The 17,524-nt window shown below is 33.7% G+C and overlaps 1 protein-coding gene and 1 long non-coding RNA gene across 2 annotated transcripts; one reads left to right on the top strand and one right to left on the bottom strand.

Moving 5' to 3' along the window:
* Nucleotides 1–791: 791 nt before the first annotated feature.
* LOC110826362 (Peptidase M20/M25/M40 family protein) lies at nt 792–4,661 on the top strand. The gene is made up of 10 exons (XM_022056985.2): nt 792–1,200; nt 1,532–1,776; nt 1,871–1,979; nt 2,905–3,043; nt 3,126–3,183; nt 3,284–3,301; nt 3,448–3,570; nt 3,711–3,864; nt 3,963–3,996; nt 4,448–4,661. Exons 1-10 carry the CDS (start codon nt 868–870, stop codon nt 4,549–4,551), a joined length of 1,317 nt encoding a protein of 438 aa, XP_021912677.1. The 5' UTR covers nt 792–867; the 3' UTR covers nt 4,552–4,661.
* Nucleotides 4,662–11,181: 6,520 nt separating this feature from the next.
* LOC148266768 (uncharacterized) lies at nt 11,182–12,902 on the bottom strand. Its single transcript, XR_015817901.1, has 2 exons — nt 12,203–12,902; nt 11,182–12,125 (listed from the first exon to the last, which is right to left on the bottom strand). It is a non-coding gene; the product is annotated as an uncharacterized LOC148266768 (long non-coding RNA).
* Between the last annotated feature and the right edge of the window lie 4,622 nt (nt 12,903–17,524).

Below are 17,524 nucleotides of genomic sequence, written 5' to 3'. Positions count from 1 at the left end.
TATTGTTTTAATTAAAAATCTAAATTGAATAGAAAACAATTTTAGAATATAGTTTGTTAACTAAAATTCAGTGTATATATTTAAAGCAATGAAATCGTGAATTAAAAAATAATAATATTATAGATAACTAAAAAAGTATTTGTTCTCAAGGTAAAATTGTATGTATATATTCTATCTTATAGTTAATCTAAATGTTTGTTAAAATTTAGTTTTAATTATATGAACATCAATGACAAAATTCATCGAGATCATGTGATTTATTATCAATTCTTAAAATTTATTAAAAATTTATGATAAACTGTGATTCATTTATAAGATTCTGAATAATTTAATTAATTAATTAAATTGATATAAAATATAAATTGTGAATCATAAAATTTTAATAACAATGGATATCATAATAATTGTAAATGTTGCAACTTACATAGTTTACCAAATGCAATTTTGACACATTAAAGTTCAAAGATATGTTTAGAAAATTATTTAAATATTAAAAATATTTTTTTATCTTCAAATAAAATTTATATTTAAACTAAATTATAAATTTATTACATTATAGCTATTTTTAATCAAAGTAATTTAATACATATATGTTTTTAAAATATTTTTGTGATAATTAAAACATTTTTCATAAAATTTAATATGAACATATGTTTTTTAATATATTCAAACACTAAAGTTATATTTTTTAGTTTTTAAAAAATTTATTTTAATTTTTTATTAAGAATTTACACTTAAATTTTTAAAAATTATTTTCAGTTTTTATTTTTAAAACCTACTATGCCTTCTGATTTGTGAAATATTTTCCTCCATTTCCAACACATAAACCTCCCTGTATTGCGTATCACGCAGTTCATCACTGAAGTCATGCCATCCTGCAACGCGCTCAGAGAAACCCTAGGCTTTCTTAACAAGGAATCATTCCTCTGCCTTCTGACTAAGTTAATCGGAGAATCAAAGTACGTGCAAAACAATCCACCCGAGTTGATTCCAGAGGAGGACAGGGTGGTCAAGCATGTACTGGATTCCCTCCTTCCGTACAGCACCACCACTGGCGGAGGACCCCTCGTTGTCAACCATGTCAGTTACTTTCCTTGCAGAGGAAATCTGATCGTCGAGTATCCCGGCACCGTTCCCGACAAGATCTTGTCGTTCGTTGGCATGCACATGGATGTTGTCACTGCTAATCCTAATGATTGGGTCTCTTTCTTCTCTCTGTCTAGTTTTATGTGTTTTTCTCTTTCGTTTTTTCCGCATTCTTTTGTTTTCGTCATTTTATTTCATTTATTTTGTTCAATCAGCAGTTCTCCATTAATTATTCCTTGTTCGAATTCGAAGTATTTGTTAATCTAATGTCAAATTGGAACTTCCATAAGAATAATTCAGTTTCACTCGGTCAAGTTTCTTGTCTGCTTAGTGAATTTTGATTCATCTGTAATTTCAGATTGCAAGAATCATGGCTTATGAGGAGACTGAGATGTGTATTACATGCTACGCGTTATATTTCATAACAATTTGACCGTACCTGCAGGAATTTGATCCATTTTCACTGAGTATTGATGGCGATAAACTTCGTGGCCGGGGAACCACTGACTGTTTGGGGCATGTTGCTCTTGTAACTGAGCTTATGAGGACTTTAGGTGAGAAAAAACCTCAATTAAAATCCTCTGTTGTTGCAGTTTTCATAGCGAATGAGGAGAATTCTGCCATAACTGGGGTTGGTGTGGATGCGCTTGTGAAAGATGGACTCCTTGATAAGCTTAAAGAGGGTCCTCTGTAAGTACTTGGAGTATATATTGATGTATATGAGGCATCTCTGACAGTAATCAACTTTCTTTTAATCTATAGAATGATTCGTTTGCCATTGCAGTTTCTGGATTGACACAGCTGATAAACAACCATGCATTGGTACTGGCGGCATGATTCCTTGGAAACTTCACGTGACTGGGAAACTTTTTCATAGTGGTTTAGCTCACAAGGTAATATCATGATATCGGCAGTATCATTTTTGTGTGTATTTTTCTATTTGCCTTCAGAAGTAAATAATCTACTACTGCTACTGCTCCTGCTGTAGAAATACATATACATTGGAGAAGAATTGGTTTTTGTCTCTGATTACAAAGTCCAGAAGTGTCAATTTAGAGGAAAAGATGGTTGGATTGGAAACACGGAGAAATAATTTTATACGGTATTAAAATCCAAGCAAGTGGTAGGTGCTTGAAGGACAATGTCTATGGTATACTGATTTAGGTACTGAAATTTGTATAATACAATTTTATGTAGCAGAAGATATGTTCATCAACAGAACCTAATTTTTTTTTTTAACAAATATGCATAGCTTTCCAGGAATATTAGTGTAAGATAATAACAATGCTCACTTGTGAGTTCAGTTCATTTATATTTGAACTATTTCTTTAATTATTCATTTGGTTCATTTCCCATTCAGTTCTAAGTTTAAATTCTCATATTAGGTTTAGTATGCATGCATAAAATATTATTTTTTGGTTTATGTTAGTACATCCTACCTTACGGTTGAAATTCAACTTCCACCTTCAAAGGTGAGGATAAAATTTCCATCAGTAAGGAATTCAAAGTGGGAATAACAAATTTGTTAAGAATTAGAACTACGAATTGAATGAGATGGTGGGATTCAAGGTGGTATGATGTATCATATTCTAATTATGCATATTAAGATTAATACGAGAGTAAAACTAGGAATTAGCTAAGAATTCAATGGGATGGTAGAAATTCAAGGTAGTTATACCAAAAATGATTGCGTGAAGACAGTTGATGAAAATGATGCGTGGCTTTTAAAATGAGAACTGAGTGCATAGACAATTTTTTGTGAAATTACTAACTTTAAGAATTTCTTTTTGTTTTTTTTCTTCCTAAAAAATTTTGCAGGCTATAAATTCTTTGGAGCTAGCAATGGAAGCACTTAAAGAAATCCAATCTCGATTTTATAAGGACTTCCCACCACATCCAAAGGAGGAGGTTTATGGATTTGCAACTCCATCAACCATGAAACCAACTCAGTGGAGTTGTAAGAAATGAGCATATTACTAACAAGTTAGGATACAAAGAAAATCTCTTCTACTTTTAAAAGTTATCCTCCATTTTTGTAGATCCAGGCGGTGGAATCAATCAAATTCCTGCTGAGTGCACAATATCAGGAGATGTCAGGTTTATAGTTCTTTTAAAATATATTTATAGAGAAAACTGAGATAAATGATTTCTCAAAATAATGATTTTTTTCTGCCTTTTGCCTTCCTTTTGGTTGCAGGTTAACTCCTTTCTACAAGTAAGCCTCTAGCATCCTATCCATTGTCATCAATTCTGAACCTGATGTTTTAAATTATGTTCTGGTTCATGTTTTTATCTTTATGAAAAACTCAAGCTTTTTCCTGTTCTCTTTCTTTTTCCGTTCAATTTCTTTTTTCCTTGTAGTGTAAAGGATGTGATGCAGAAGCTGCAGGAATACGTTGATGACATAAATGAGAACATACATCAGCTTGATACACGGGGCCCGGTCTCAAGATATACACTACCTGATGAAAATCTGAGGGGAAGGTTCTCTCTCCCTCAATCATCAGATATTTGAGTTGTAGTTGCCAAATTTTACATATTAAAGAAACTACCTTAGTTGTGCATGCTGCTTATCCAAACTTCCAGGGATGTCTTAAAGTGTTTACATTGGAATTTTTCTACAGCCTTACAATAATTTTTGAGGAGGCAATGTCTGGAGTTGCTTGTAATCTCGACTCTCGTGGGTTTCATGTTCTGTGTAAAGCAACTGAAGAGGCAGTCGGCCATGTGAAACCTTACTCAATAACAGGGAGTTTGCCTCTCATTCGGGAGCTACAAGTGATCTCTCTTTACCTGCCCGCCCCCCCTCTCTATATCTATATCTATATATGAAGTTTGTTAGTTCAGTTTAATCACATTCCATTTTCGTTTTGCAGGAAGAAGGCTTTGATGTTCAAACTGCAGGTTATGGTATGTCACTGCTTCAATATCTTCTGCAATTAAATCTTATTTCACAAAATAAGTAAATCCCCTTAAACAGAGCAAGAATTCGGATTGTTTTGATAAATAAATATGTCCTCTTTTTATTTCCTAAGTTTATATATATATTGTTAAAATAGGCATATCAGTGTTTGAAATTAAAAATAATTTTCAGAAAATAACATTAAAAATGAGGCATTAGTTTTGAAATTGATGAAAATTTGTTTTAGTACTTATAAAAAGTTGCTTTTATTCTTACTTGAATAGTTCATGGACATCACCCTCACACTTACATGTATAATGAAAATGAAAATTTACTTTTTTTTTTTTTTTGCTAGAAACAGAAACTCCAACTTGTCAGTAGCCTATTATCAAGTGTATGAATATATCCCTAATAAGATGAAATGCAGAATTGACTGATCTAATTCTGGTATGTATGCAGGTTTAATGGCAACATATCATGCGAAGAACGAGTACTGCCTTCTTTCTGATATGTGCCAGGGCTATGATGTTTTTGTGAAGATAATTTCGGATTTAGAAGAATGATAGAACATCAAAGTTTTTGTTTCAAAGGCAATATAATGCCGGGATGAAGTCACTTTGACGTTTCAATTTGGTACCATAATCTGATAATAAGTTTTTGGTGATTGTTATCATGTTTAGGTATCTTTTACCATTAAAACTATCATGCAATTTTAATTTTACAAGTATTATATCAAGAAGAGGAGACAGAGAAGAGGTCGTTCCTCCAAATGCTCTCAACATGATCTTTTAGCACACTGCCATAAAAGTTGGCTAAAACTGAAATTCAATTACTTAAATTGAAATTTTATTGAAATATTAAATTTTCAAATTTTGAAACGAATCTAAAATGTTTTAAAATATTCATATAATGCCGACAATACATACATGTTAAATACATGCAACAGTCTTATACATTACACTAATTCATCTATTGTGGTTTCATTGTATCAAAATTCGGTAGCATATTAAGTTTCCATTTCAAAAATTAACAAAAATAGAACAATTACCCATAGTTACAGTTTTACTTAAGTTCTAGTTCGGATCTTTTACTTGTTTCTCAGTAGTCAGAAACTTGTTCCGGATTCTTCTGATCTAAAAAGTTTTTATAATGAATTTGGATGAGTTTCACTTGTTCAGTAGTAGTATGACAGTATTTTATCCACAAAGACAACAAAATACAATTATTATACAAATGAATGGAAAAATATATTTAATAATAAGATGTTGAGTTTTAGACTTCTGAAAACTTCATAAAAAAATTTTCTTTACAATTATTTTTGTTAAAAACTTTTTATATTATTTGTTTGCACTATTAGCTATTTTTTTTTTTTCTAATTCTTCTTTACATTTCGTATCTCGAAAGTGTTATTATTATTACTATCGCTCAGATATAGATTCTTTTTCATTCTTCATCTTAGTATTTATGACATAGGGACTTCTTTCTATTTCATTTTTTGGAAATGTTTCATTGCTTTAGGTTTACTGTTCCCTATACCAAATTAATTGATGTGGACATTCACACATTTACTTACACATGTAATCACAATTCATAATTTGCTAACACATTGGAGCACAAATTCACTTACACATTTAATCACATATGCACTTTTGCTCTTATTGAGAGTTCATCATAAAATGTCTTTTTACTGGTATCAGTGAGAGTACAAAGGATCATCTCTATTACATGGACAAGAGCATATATCACAAATTGAATTGGCCATAATAGTAATGTTCGCTAGATGATCCACACAAATAACACAGTGCCATCCATGTTTGCATTGGGCATAATCATCAATTCATTGATAAGGTTCACCATACATTCCCTTAAATTTTTGCCACACACACACAATGTCCTCCTTGATACACAAGTCAAATGGATTTTAGTATTTTAATTACACTCTTAAGTTATTTTTCTTTTCTACTTCGTTTCATATTAATCATAACTTTCCTTACGTCTTATTTGATATCCTTTCATTTGATATTTTACCAAACTTTTATACTTAATCCCTTACTTAATTTATTTTGATTTAACACAATTCTAAGGTTGATTTCATGATAAATTTTTCAATTGATGTACCCTTGAGTTCATTATAATGCCAATGCAGCCCCTGATTATTAGTTTCTAATATTTTAGACCTTCTCCTATTTAAACCCTTTGTATATTTCCTTAATCTCCTTTCTTTGTATTTTAATCATTCAAATTCTTATCCAATGACAATTAATTTTTAAATTTGACCTAGTTTTCTTATTACTATTATCATTGTCTCTTTTCTAAATTCTTAAAACAAAAATATATTTTTACTCATTTTTAGTCCAACCATGTCGTTAGTTCCAATTACTATTAATCATGAGATAAAGTCATTCTTAAATACTACTTTCCAAAAATTTCATTTTATAGCTCTTCTTAGCATTTATATTTATTATTTTTTTGTGCTTTTCTTTCTTTTACTTCTACTATTGTCAAATGTTGTTTAACACTTATTTTATTTTTATTGGTATTTAAGTATCTAAATTTTCTTTTTCCCTAAATTTTTTTTTATTTTTCCTTTAACGATGCCTCTTTTTATATCTTTTGGTAATATCTCTTATTGCCCATAAATAATGTGATCCCTTTTTTTTTTTAGTTCTTTATATTTTTCTACTTATTGGGCTTTACCCATATTCTTTTCCTCTTATCAATTCCTTTAATTATGTTTAAGTTTAAGCTACTTGAAATAACTCAAAGATCTAATTTTTCCTCATTGCCATCAATACTTTTTCGTTTGTCCCAATTCAGTCAATAGTCACCTATATTGCTACTTTAATTTTCTTTGTACAATCATTTATTACTATTCTGTTTTTGTTGTTTTATTTTTAGACCATAACCATGTTTTAATCCTTTCAATTTCCCTATTTATCAAATCATCATATATAAATGCATCAAAATAGCAATCAAAATCAAATTTATAGCATGCGAAAACTAAATTTCAAGTTTTACATTTTCCTAATTCACTTGTAAATTTACCTATCCGACCCATTAGATCATTTCCTTTATTGCGCAATCTTCATTAAACTTTTCATGCAAATGAAGAGCAAAAACATACAAACAAATATATTTATATATAATGCAAAATTAATTAATGTGAAAATTCCTTCAAGGAAGCATTTTAGCAACTATTCCCATAGTTCTACTCGCAAGGATAGTGCCTGAGTTGGTCCCATTTTCCCATCGATTCTCACTTGTATATGCTATTAGAATTAATTTGCATATCAAGAATATAATTAACTAGTTTGGTAGTAGTTGTATTTCATAAATTAGAGTATCCATATATCCCTTGATTTGTTAGTACTTGTAGGTCATAAATTAGATTTATTATACTTGATGATTGTTAGAATTAATTTTAATAGTTCCTCTAAATAGCTATGTACTTGAAGCTTTTTTATAATAACCACAATATAAAAACTTGAGTCTTTTTATTAGTCTCTCTAATATCTTCCTCCTGTCTCCAACAAAGCAACATTAGAGCTTGGTTTCTTGTTCTAAAATTCTAGACATACAGCTAGCAATAATTTATTTTCTTTCCAATTTTCTTGTTTTACAAAAGAAAACTATGAGAGTTAGTGTCTTCACATGAAAGCCATACTAGGCTCATAAGATGTGTGAGATATTGTAAAAAGAGGCTTCACTCCACCCGAAGATGAAGGAACTCAAAATGAAAAAATGCTTTTATAAAAATAAGGAAGAATGATCAACAAGCCTTTGCACTCATCCATAAAGATTTGGATGAATCTATATTTTTAAAGGTGGCTAATGTTACCAAAACAAATCAAGCTTGGGAGATTTTGAAGAATTCCCTCTAAGGAGTTGACAAGGTGAAGAAGGTCCAACTCCAAACTTTACGAGGCAAATTTGAAGCTTTACAAATGAAGGATATTAAGTTTATTTCAGATTTTTACTCAAGGGTAAAGTCTATAGTAAGCCAAATGAAGAGATATGGTGAAATAATGGAAGATGTTCGTGTGGTGTAGAAAATTATTTGATCTTTGCCACCAAAATTCGTCTATGTGATTTGTGCCATTGAAGTTTTATTTGACTAAACACTTTGACTTTTGAGAAATTAGAGGGATCTTTATAAGCTCATGAAGAAAATTAAAGAGAAGACAAGAAGGGCCCTTAGAATAAATTCCCAAATCAAAGGTCTATTTGAATGATGGTGGAAAGTAAAGAGGATGAGTAAGAGGTAGAGGAGATGGTTGTGGTCGTGGTCAAGTGTAAAAAAAAAAAGACACTCAAGATGATGCCAAAAATGAAGACAAAGTCATCAGTCAAATAGAGGTTGTGGAAGAGGAAAAAGTAACTATAAAAATTCTAACATATCTAATGTTGAATGTTATAATTATCACAAATATAGACATTATGCTTAGGAATGTCATAATACTTCAAATGAAAAGGAGGAACAAGCTTATTTTGTCAATGATAAACAAGATGAGAAAGAAATAACTTTGTTGCTAGCATATAAAGAGGGGGATAGTGATACTTATAGTTCATGGTACCTTGATAATGGAGTAAGCAATCACATGTGCGGCTACAAAGAAAAATTTGTGGAGCTTGATGAGAAAATTAATGGCATTATTTCTTTTGGAGACTCTTTAAAAGTTAAAATTCAAAGAAAATGTACAATTCTAATTTCTTCAAAAAATGGTGGATATGCACTTATTACAAATATTTTCTATGTGTCAAAGTTGAGAAGTAATATTTTGAGTTTGGGTCAATTTCTTAAAAATGAATATGAAATTCACGTGAAAGATTATTACCTTTGGCTTAGAGATCAAAGTGTTAATTTGATTGCTAAAGTGCATATGTCAAAAAATAGAATGTTTACCTTGAATCTCAAAACTATTGAAGCAAGATACTTGAAGATTAGTGTGGAAGATGAAGCATGGTGTTGGCATATGAGATTTGGCCATTTAAACTTGGTGCACTCAAGGTGATGAGAGAAGAAAAAATGGTGAAAGAGATGTCGTTGATTAACCATCTTAATCAATTATGTGAAGCATGCCTATTTGGGAAGGATTTAAGGAGTTTTCCAAAAGAAGCCACTACAAGAGCAACCAAATACTTTCTACTATTTATTGATGATTTTAGTAGAAAAATTTAAGTATATTTTTTAAAGCAAAAATCAGACATTTTTTGTGCTTTTAAAAATTTCAAAGTTCTTATAAAAAAAATTGTGATTGTGAAATAAAGTCTTTAAAAACAGATAGAGGAGATGAATTTACTTTCAAAGAATTCCATGATTTCTTTGAATCTAATAAAATTCATCTCTCTTTAATAGTTCCAAGATCACTACAATAAAATAAAATTATAGAGAGAAAGAATATAATTATTCTTAATATGGGTAGAAACATGTTGAAAGCAAAAAATATGCCCAAGAAATTTTGGGCTGAAGCAATTCCTTGTGCAATATATTTATCTAATTGATATCTAACATCAAGTTTAAAAGACATGACTCACCAAGAAGTATAGAGTGGAATGAAGCTAATGTCAACTATTTGCGAGTTTTTGGAAGTATTACATATACTCATATTCCACAACAAGAGAGATCCAAGATCGATGATCGAAGTGTCAACTATATTTTTTTGGGTATGATACAAACTCAAAAGGCTACAAATTATATAATTCAGGTAATGACAAGGTTGTGGTAAGTAGAGATGTTGAATTTGATGAAAATGCCACTTGGAATTAGGAGAAGAAAGAAGAAAATGTTTGTGATTTCTCTCCATTACTTTGAGAGGAAGACCAAAAGACCATGGTACCTTTGAAAGAGGCAACTCCACCTTATTCTCCAACTCATGTTGCATCACCCACTTTTTAAGGAAGTTCAAGTGAAAGGCCATAAAAGATGAAGAGCATTCAAGATCTTTATGATAAAACTGAAAAAATCACTAACTTTGATATAAATAATATGTTTTGTCCTTTTTTTAAAGTGAACCAATGAATTTTGATGAAGCCATTAAAGATGCAAGATGGAGACAAGTCATGGAAGAAGAGATCAAATATGTAGAACATAACAACACATGGGAGCTATCCACTCTTCCTAAGGGACAAAAAAGGTATTGGTGTCAAATGGGTCTACAAAGAAAAAAAAGATTCTCAAGGAAAAGTGAAAATGTATAAGGTAATGCTTGTTGCTAAAGGATACAAGCAAAAGCATGGAGTTGATTATGATGAGGTTTTTACACCAATTGCTCGCATAGAGACTATTCACTTGCTTTTAGCTATTTCAATTCAAATAAAGTGGAAAATTTTTCAACTTGATGTAAAATCAGTATTTCTTAATGGTTATCATAATGAAGAGGTTTGTGTATAACAACTATTAAGCTTTGTGGTTAAAGGGTATAAAAATAAAGTAATGAAATTGAAAAAAGATTTATATGGGCTAACACAAGTGCCAAGAACATGAAATAGTCGTATAAACAAATATTTTAAAGATAATGGGGTTGTTCGTTGTCTTCATGAATATGCTCTTTATGTGAAGTATCATTCCAATTTTGACATTCTACTTGTGTGTTTATATGTGTATGATCTCATCTTCATGAGCAACAATTTATGCTTGTTTGAAGAATTTAAGAAAAACATGTTATTTGAAATTTAAGAACAGGCTTATAAAATGTGGAGTCAAGTTATCAAAGTTTGATAATTGAGAAAAGTTTAATCCCACTCTTTTTAAAAATCATGTGGAAAGTTTGAAATACTAGACATTTACAAGGCCCAATATTTTTTTTACAGTTGAACTAATAAATTATTTTATGGAAGCTCCTATCACCTCCCATAAGAGTGTTGCTAAAAGAATTCTATATTACCTTAAAGGTACTATTGATTTTGGATTATTTTATTCATCTTATAATGATTTCAAGCTTGTGAGATTTTGTGATAGTAATTTTGCTGGAAATATTGATGACAAAAAAAGTATAGTTGGTTTTGTATTCTTTATGGGTGATTATGCAATTATATGAAGTTTTAAGAAGCAAGCCATTATTACACTATCACTTGTGAGTCTGAATATATGACAGCAACCTTTTGTGCTTGTCATATCATATGACTTAAAAGATTGTTGAAATAACTTTATTTGACACAAGATGAAGCTACTAAACTTTTATTGACAATAAGTCTACACAAGCATTAATTAGGAATCTATTATTTCATAACCGAAATAAGTACATGGACACAAGATATCATTTTATTCTAGATTGCATTGCAAAAAAGGAAGTGGAGCTTAATTACTTAAAGACTGAAGATCAAGCAGCATATATTTTTACCGAACCGCTCAAGTTTGAAGTCTTTAAAAAACTATGCGCTAATATTGGATTGAAAATGAGATTTACAAATTAAAGAAGAGTGTTAGAATTAATTTATAAATTAAGAATATAATTAATTAGTTTGTTAGTAGTTGTATTTTATAAATTAGAGTGTTCATGTATCCCTTAGTTTGTTAGCAGTTGTGGGTTATAAATTAAATTTATTATGTTTCATAATAGTTAAAATTAATTATAATAGTTATAATAGTGTCTATAAATAGTCATATACTTGAAGCTTCTTTAGTAATAAGCACAATAGAAAAATTTAAATCTTCGTATTAGTCTCTCTAGCCTGTTTCTCCCATCTCCAGCATATGCTTCCTAATTTGACACAAAAATGGTAAGTGAAATTTCATGAAAAACATGTTAAGCCTCTGCATCAAGACACTGTCCCATTCTTACCTCATTTTCTATTAGGTTTCATTACTAACGGGTAACTAGAATCACTAAAAATTTCCTAAAAACAGAAATCTCGACCTGCACAAAAAGTTTCATTCTTCGGGTAAGTGTTGGAACCCAATATTTCCACATTTTTTGTCTACTTGCATGGTTTTTATTCTTCTTAATCTCTTGTTTTTTGCATGTCCTACTATATTTACTCTATGTCATCATGCATTTATTCTTCTTAAAACATTTTTAAATTGGACAAATTATCCATGCAAAGGTTCGATTTTGGTCATGTGTACTTTATGCTCTCATGTTCTGGTGTTCTGGTGCTTCCTCTTGGTTTACAACAACCAAGTTGATGCTTTCTTTTTCTGGAATATTAGGCACATATATTAAAGGATAGTAAAGGCTGGAAGAGAATGGTGAAATGGGAGAGGAAGAACTTTACCTTACACGACTGGTCAGAGTTACAGAGCACCTTGGTCACCCAAAAATGCACTTATAGGTATGACTAGACTTCTACTCTCTTCCTTCATTATCCTTCCTCACACAGCTCGTCACTTTCTCTCACTCTCTGTTATGTAAAAGTCTCCCTTCTCGTCTTAGTCTCTCTTCTTCGACCCTCACTAGAATCACTCGGAACCCTTACTTCCCCCAATTTCTTTCCATTTTTTTACCCGGGTACCTTGTACCCAACAGAGATGAAGGGATATATATATATAGAGGAAAATTTCCATCGAGGCTGTTGGATAGGGATTTTATTAGGCGCAAAATTGTCCTTTTGCTCTTGTGTTTAACTTGGGCCGTTAGATCTATTTTCTACGAAATATCGGTCGTCTGTCCTTCTCGTCTCAAGTCTACAGTGCTTGAGCTGTCCACTGCACGAATCAAGAGGAATCGCGTGGCCAGGCAAGAAAGCAGAAAGAAGAGGGACCGAAATGGATAGTCACGATACACCCCCTTGGACTGAAGATGCTGATCGAACGACCGTGAGATACCTAGCTTTAAGTAGATATGCACGAACGAACGATCACGAGCAAGTGGGAAAATGATTGAAGCACTGAAGTATTTTAGGTTTTTATATTTGGATATTTTTCCTTTCACCTTTGTTTTCTTTCAATTTGGTCCCCATTTATTATTTTTTTATATTTTTAAGGCCAAAATTCCGAATTTTAATTTATTTTAAGTTTATATTTGCTCCATTCAACCGTATTTATTCCTAGAATAATTTTGTTTTATGTATTTTACCCATTTAATTAAGAGATTTTTAAATTGCATATATATATATGAAAATTTTTGAATTCACTATAGATTACATGAGATGTTACAATTTCTCTCCCTATTTAAAGAATTTGGTCCCCCGAATTGTTACAAAATTTCAAAATAAATGAGGGTATTTAGTTTGCATCTAATCTTCAAGTTCCTAGGTTGCTTCTTCTTGGGAGTGGTGTTGCCATGAAACTTTGACTATAGGAATCATTTTGGACCTCAATACATTCTTTTTACAATCCATATGCTTCTAGGTATTTCTTCATAGGACAAATTCTTCTCTAGTGGAAGGGCTTTGTGTTGTACCATATGAAACATATCAGGATTATACTTGTGTACCATTAACACATAGAACACATCATGGATGCCAAATAATTATTACTACGACAACATCTTCAATATTTTGGTATTGAATACAAATTAATTGAGAATTTATCTCAATATATTTTATGCATCAATAAAGACAAGACTTGGAACAAGGCGTTATATGTGATTGAGTAGATTATATGAACAACTATAACTAAATTTTGTTGGACTTTTGTCAAGTTGTTATCTTTACCACTATCTTACTAAAAGCAATTGTAAGATGTGAATTTAACCAAACTAGTCTAAAAAATTAGTAAAATACACTTGAACACTCAAGAAACCAAATGAAAAATAGTTTAAAAAATCTTAACTAGAATGATTAAACTGAATTAGTTAATCTGTGTGAATGGATCAACAAAAAAATTTGTAATACTCAGCCCCGAAATTTGGCCCATGATCAATTTGAATGTTTTAGAAATAAATAAAAAAATTTAATTATAAATTAATTTTATTTAGTTTTATTAATTAATTGAAAAAATAAATTAGGGATATAATTAAAAGCAATTTTGGAAGAAAGGAATGAAAATTTAAATTCGGTGGGTGTTTTTTTTTAAAAAATTAGAAATAGGGGATCAAAGTATAAATAGAGAAAGTTCGGCCATGTAGGACTGCCCAATCAACAGCCTTGACGAACCAGAGCGTACCGCGTGACAAGGCATGCTGACATTGGTGCAACGCGAGCGATTTGCGTGCCCCGCAATCAGAGGCCTAGGATCGATCCTGTGCGTATGAATGACCCGAATTCGTTTCTCCCTTAGGTGTGATCGGACGATCGAGATCAATGAAATATCGTTTTATTATTTATTGAGCTTTAATACCGTGATAGAAAATAGAGTGAGAAATCTTTACTTATTTCGGGGTCTAAAATAGGCTCTACAATGCGCCTATGGGTTGTCCCCAAATTTTCTGAATTTTTTCCGAGAAACTGAAACGCACTACCGGTACCTGCACGTGTCCCAAAAATCCAAATCAGACCCAGAGTCCCTTTTCGGCCAATATCAGAATTCCAGCACGGCGGCTTCGCCGTGCTCCGGCGACAGCACCGCCGCCTGCGGTGGTGATCTGCCTCGGGTTGGCCGTTTTTGACCGAATTTGGCCAAACTTTCATTGGTTCCTGCAATAAAACAACCCTAGAGCCCTCGGTGGGCCAAAAAAATCACGAAAAATCGAGACTTACCGGCGGCGGAGCTCTCAGGTGCGGCGGCTTCTTCGGCGCGAGTCGCGGTTTGATGTTTTGCTCTGGTCAACCTGTAGAGAAAAGGACGGTGATCACAGTGATGTAAAAATTGCATCGAACGGGAACAGGAAAGGGCCTCATCGGAGGCAAAAACTGAGGGAAGCCGCGGCGGTGCCGCTGGACTTCGGCAGTATTTTTCGGCCGATTGGCCGGTGGTTTGGCTCCGATTTGGCCATAGGCAGATTCAGCATCGAAAACGAGCCAAGGAAATAAAATTTACCTCATTTGGAAGTCGGAAAACCCTTCGGTGCGGCGGCGGGTGGTGGCGGCCAGCTCCTCTGGCGACTGGTTCTTCTTCTCCGGCGAGGGTACTAGCAGCTAGGGTTTGGGGTCGGGTGTGGGTGAGGTTATTTATAACATTCCCCTTTTAATCTCAGCCGTTCATCACGATTTAATCTGGACCGTCCGATCGCGATTAAAATGGAAATAAATATGGACCGTCCATCGCGATGTGATCTAGGCCGTCCGTGCGTGATTCAATCTGGGTCGTCCACACGCGTGAGATATGGACTGTTCGATCGTGTGCACGTAGATCGCTCACGTGGCTCCGTCCCGCGTGGCCTCCTGCGTCAGCTTCCTTGCCACGCGGCATGTTTTGGTTGGCCAGGGCTACTGACAGGGCTGCTGACGTAGCTGCTGACGTGGCACAACTTTTTTAAATTGTGTTTTGACCCCCGGTTTCTGATTTTCTTTTCAAAAACACCCATAGAATCCAAATTTTCACCCTTTTTTCGCAAAAGTAATTTCAATTAAATCCCAAAAATAATTTTACCCTATTTTATCATTATTATTATTTTTATTTTTATTAAATTAAATTAAATTAAATTAAAACCTTATAAATTAAATATTGAAAAATTAAACTAAAATTCTAATATAAATTAAAATAAATTAAAAAATTAAAATAATAAATTTTGGGTGTTACAACTCTCCCCCCTTTAAAGAAATTTGGTCCCCCAAATTTGCCTTTTACTCTTGATCGAACAAATGAGGATACTGGGCTCTAAAATCTGATTCTAGCTCCCAGGTAGCCTCCCTTGGCGTGTGGTTCTGCCACACGACCTTTACAAATGATATTTTTCGGTTGCGGAGTATCCTGCTCTTTCGGTCCGTGATACCGACTGGTACTTCTTCATAAGATAAGTCCTCTTATAGTGGAAGCAGTTCATGAGCCAAGACATGAGAGAGGTCCGGGTTGTACTTACATAGTATGGATACATGGAACACATTGTGGACCTTGGAGAGCTCTGGAGGTAGTGATAGTCTGTAGGCAGCAGTACCAATCCTGTCCAAGATTTTCAAAGGTCCAATAAATCGGGGGTTCAATTTTTCCCTTATGCCGAACCTACTAATTCCCTTGAAATGAGTGACCTTAAGGAACACCCGGTCGCCTTTCTCAAACGCTAGATCTCTCATTCGGGTGTCCATATAACTCTTTTACCTGCTTTGAGCCGTCTGAATGTTCTTTCTGATTTTAACTATTTTAAACGTGGTCTCCTCTACCAACTCTGAGTCGAACAATCTTCTATCACCCACTTCTTCCCAATAAATCGGTGATCTGCACAGGCGCCCATATAACGCCTCATATGGAGCCATGTCGATGCTTACTTGGTAGCTGTTGTTGTAGGCAAACTCTATCAGGGGTAGATGGTCGTCCCAATGACCCCCGGAGTCAAGGACACATGCTCGGAGCATATCCTCAAATGTACAAATTGTCCTTTCTGATTATCCATCAGTCTGAGGATGAAATGCAGTACTGAGAGACAGCTTTGTTCCCATGGCTTGTTGAAAGCTACTCTAAAACCGAGGAGTGAACCTGGGGTCCCTGTCAGATACAACTGTTACTGGAACTCCGTGCAATTTGACTATTTCTCGGATATACATTCTTGCCAACTTGTCCAAGGGGTCGATCATTCTGATGGCCAAGAAGTGAGAAGATTTGGTAAGCCGGTCAACGATAACCCAGATGGCGTCATGTCCTGAACGTGCCTTGGGTAATCCCGTTACGAAGTCCATGGTGATGTGTTCCCACTTCCATCAAGAATCGGTAACGGCTGAAGTAGCCCACTTGGGCGTTGATACTCTGCCTTGACCTGCTGACATACCAAGCACTTGGATACAAAGTCGGCTATGTCTCTCTTCATCCTATTCCACCAAAACCGAGGTCGCATGCCTTGGTACATTTTGGTGCTTCCTGGATGCATGGCAAATTTCGAGCTATGGGACTCTGTTATGATGTCTCTCTTTAACTCACTGTCATCTAGGACACACACCTTGTCTTGAAAACAAAGTAATCCATTGGTAGAGATTCAGAATTCTGAGCTCACTCCCTATTCAGCATCCTTCTTGCGGGCTACCAGGGCGAGGTCGACTGACTGGGCTTCTCTTATTCTTTGGATTAATTCGGGCTGGACTGTCAGGCGGCCCAAACATGTGACTCTCATCAAGTCTTGAAGTTGAACCTGTTGTGTGGCCCTAATTTGCCTGCATTTTGAAACCATCAAATGGGATAAGATACCTGCACTTTTCCTCCTGAGAGCATATGCTACCACGTTGCCCTTACCCGGATGGTATAAGATATCACAATCATAGTCTTTAAGGAGTTTTATCCACCTTCTCTGATACATGTTGAGATCTTTCTGAGTGAATATGTGTTTCAAACTCTTATGATCGGTATAGATCTGAAAGGTCTCTCCGTATAAGTAGTGGCGCCAAGTTTTCAAAGCGTGTATGATTGCGGCAAGCTCCAAGTCATGGGTGAGATAATTCTTCTCATGATTCTTTAACTGCCTGGACCCATATGTTATGACTTTTCCATGCTGAATCAGGACACAACCCAGGCCTAGATAGGAGGCATCACTATAAATTGTATATCCCCCTGATCCACTCGGTAAAGCCAGT

Source organism: Carica papaya, chromosome 3 (assembly GCF_054855325.1).
Source record: "Carica papaya isolate Zhongbai chromosome 3, ASM5485532v1, whole genome shotgun sequence".
Taxonomy (NCBI): domain Eukaryota; kingdom Viridiplantae; phylum Streptophyta; class Magnoliopsida; order Brassicales; family Caricaceae; genus Carica; species Carica papaya.
This window is presented reverse-complemented; position numbering and strand designations above follow the sequence as displayed.

Excerpts from the sequence above, each read along its gene's own strand:
- LOC110826362 (XM_022056985.2), top strand. The coding sequence starts at position 868 with ATGCCATCCTGCAACGCGCTCAGAGAAACCCTAGGCTTTCTTAACAAG. Across the intron at positions 1,201-1,531 it reads CTGCTAATCCTAATGATTGG|GAATTTGATCCATTTTCACT; the intron begins GTCTCTTTCTTC and ends CCGTACCTGCAG. Across the intron at positions 3,865-3,962 it reads CTCTCATTCGGGAGCTACAA|GAAGAAGGCTTTGATGTTCA; the intron begins GTGATCTCTCTT and ends TTCGTTTTGCAG.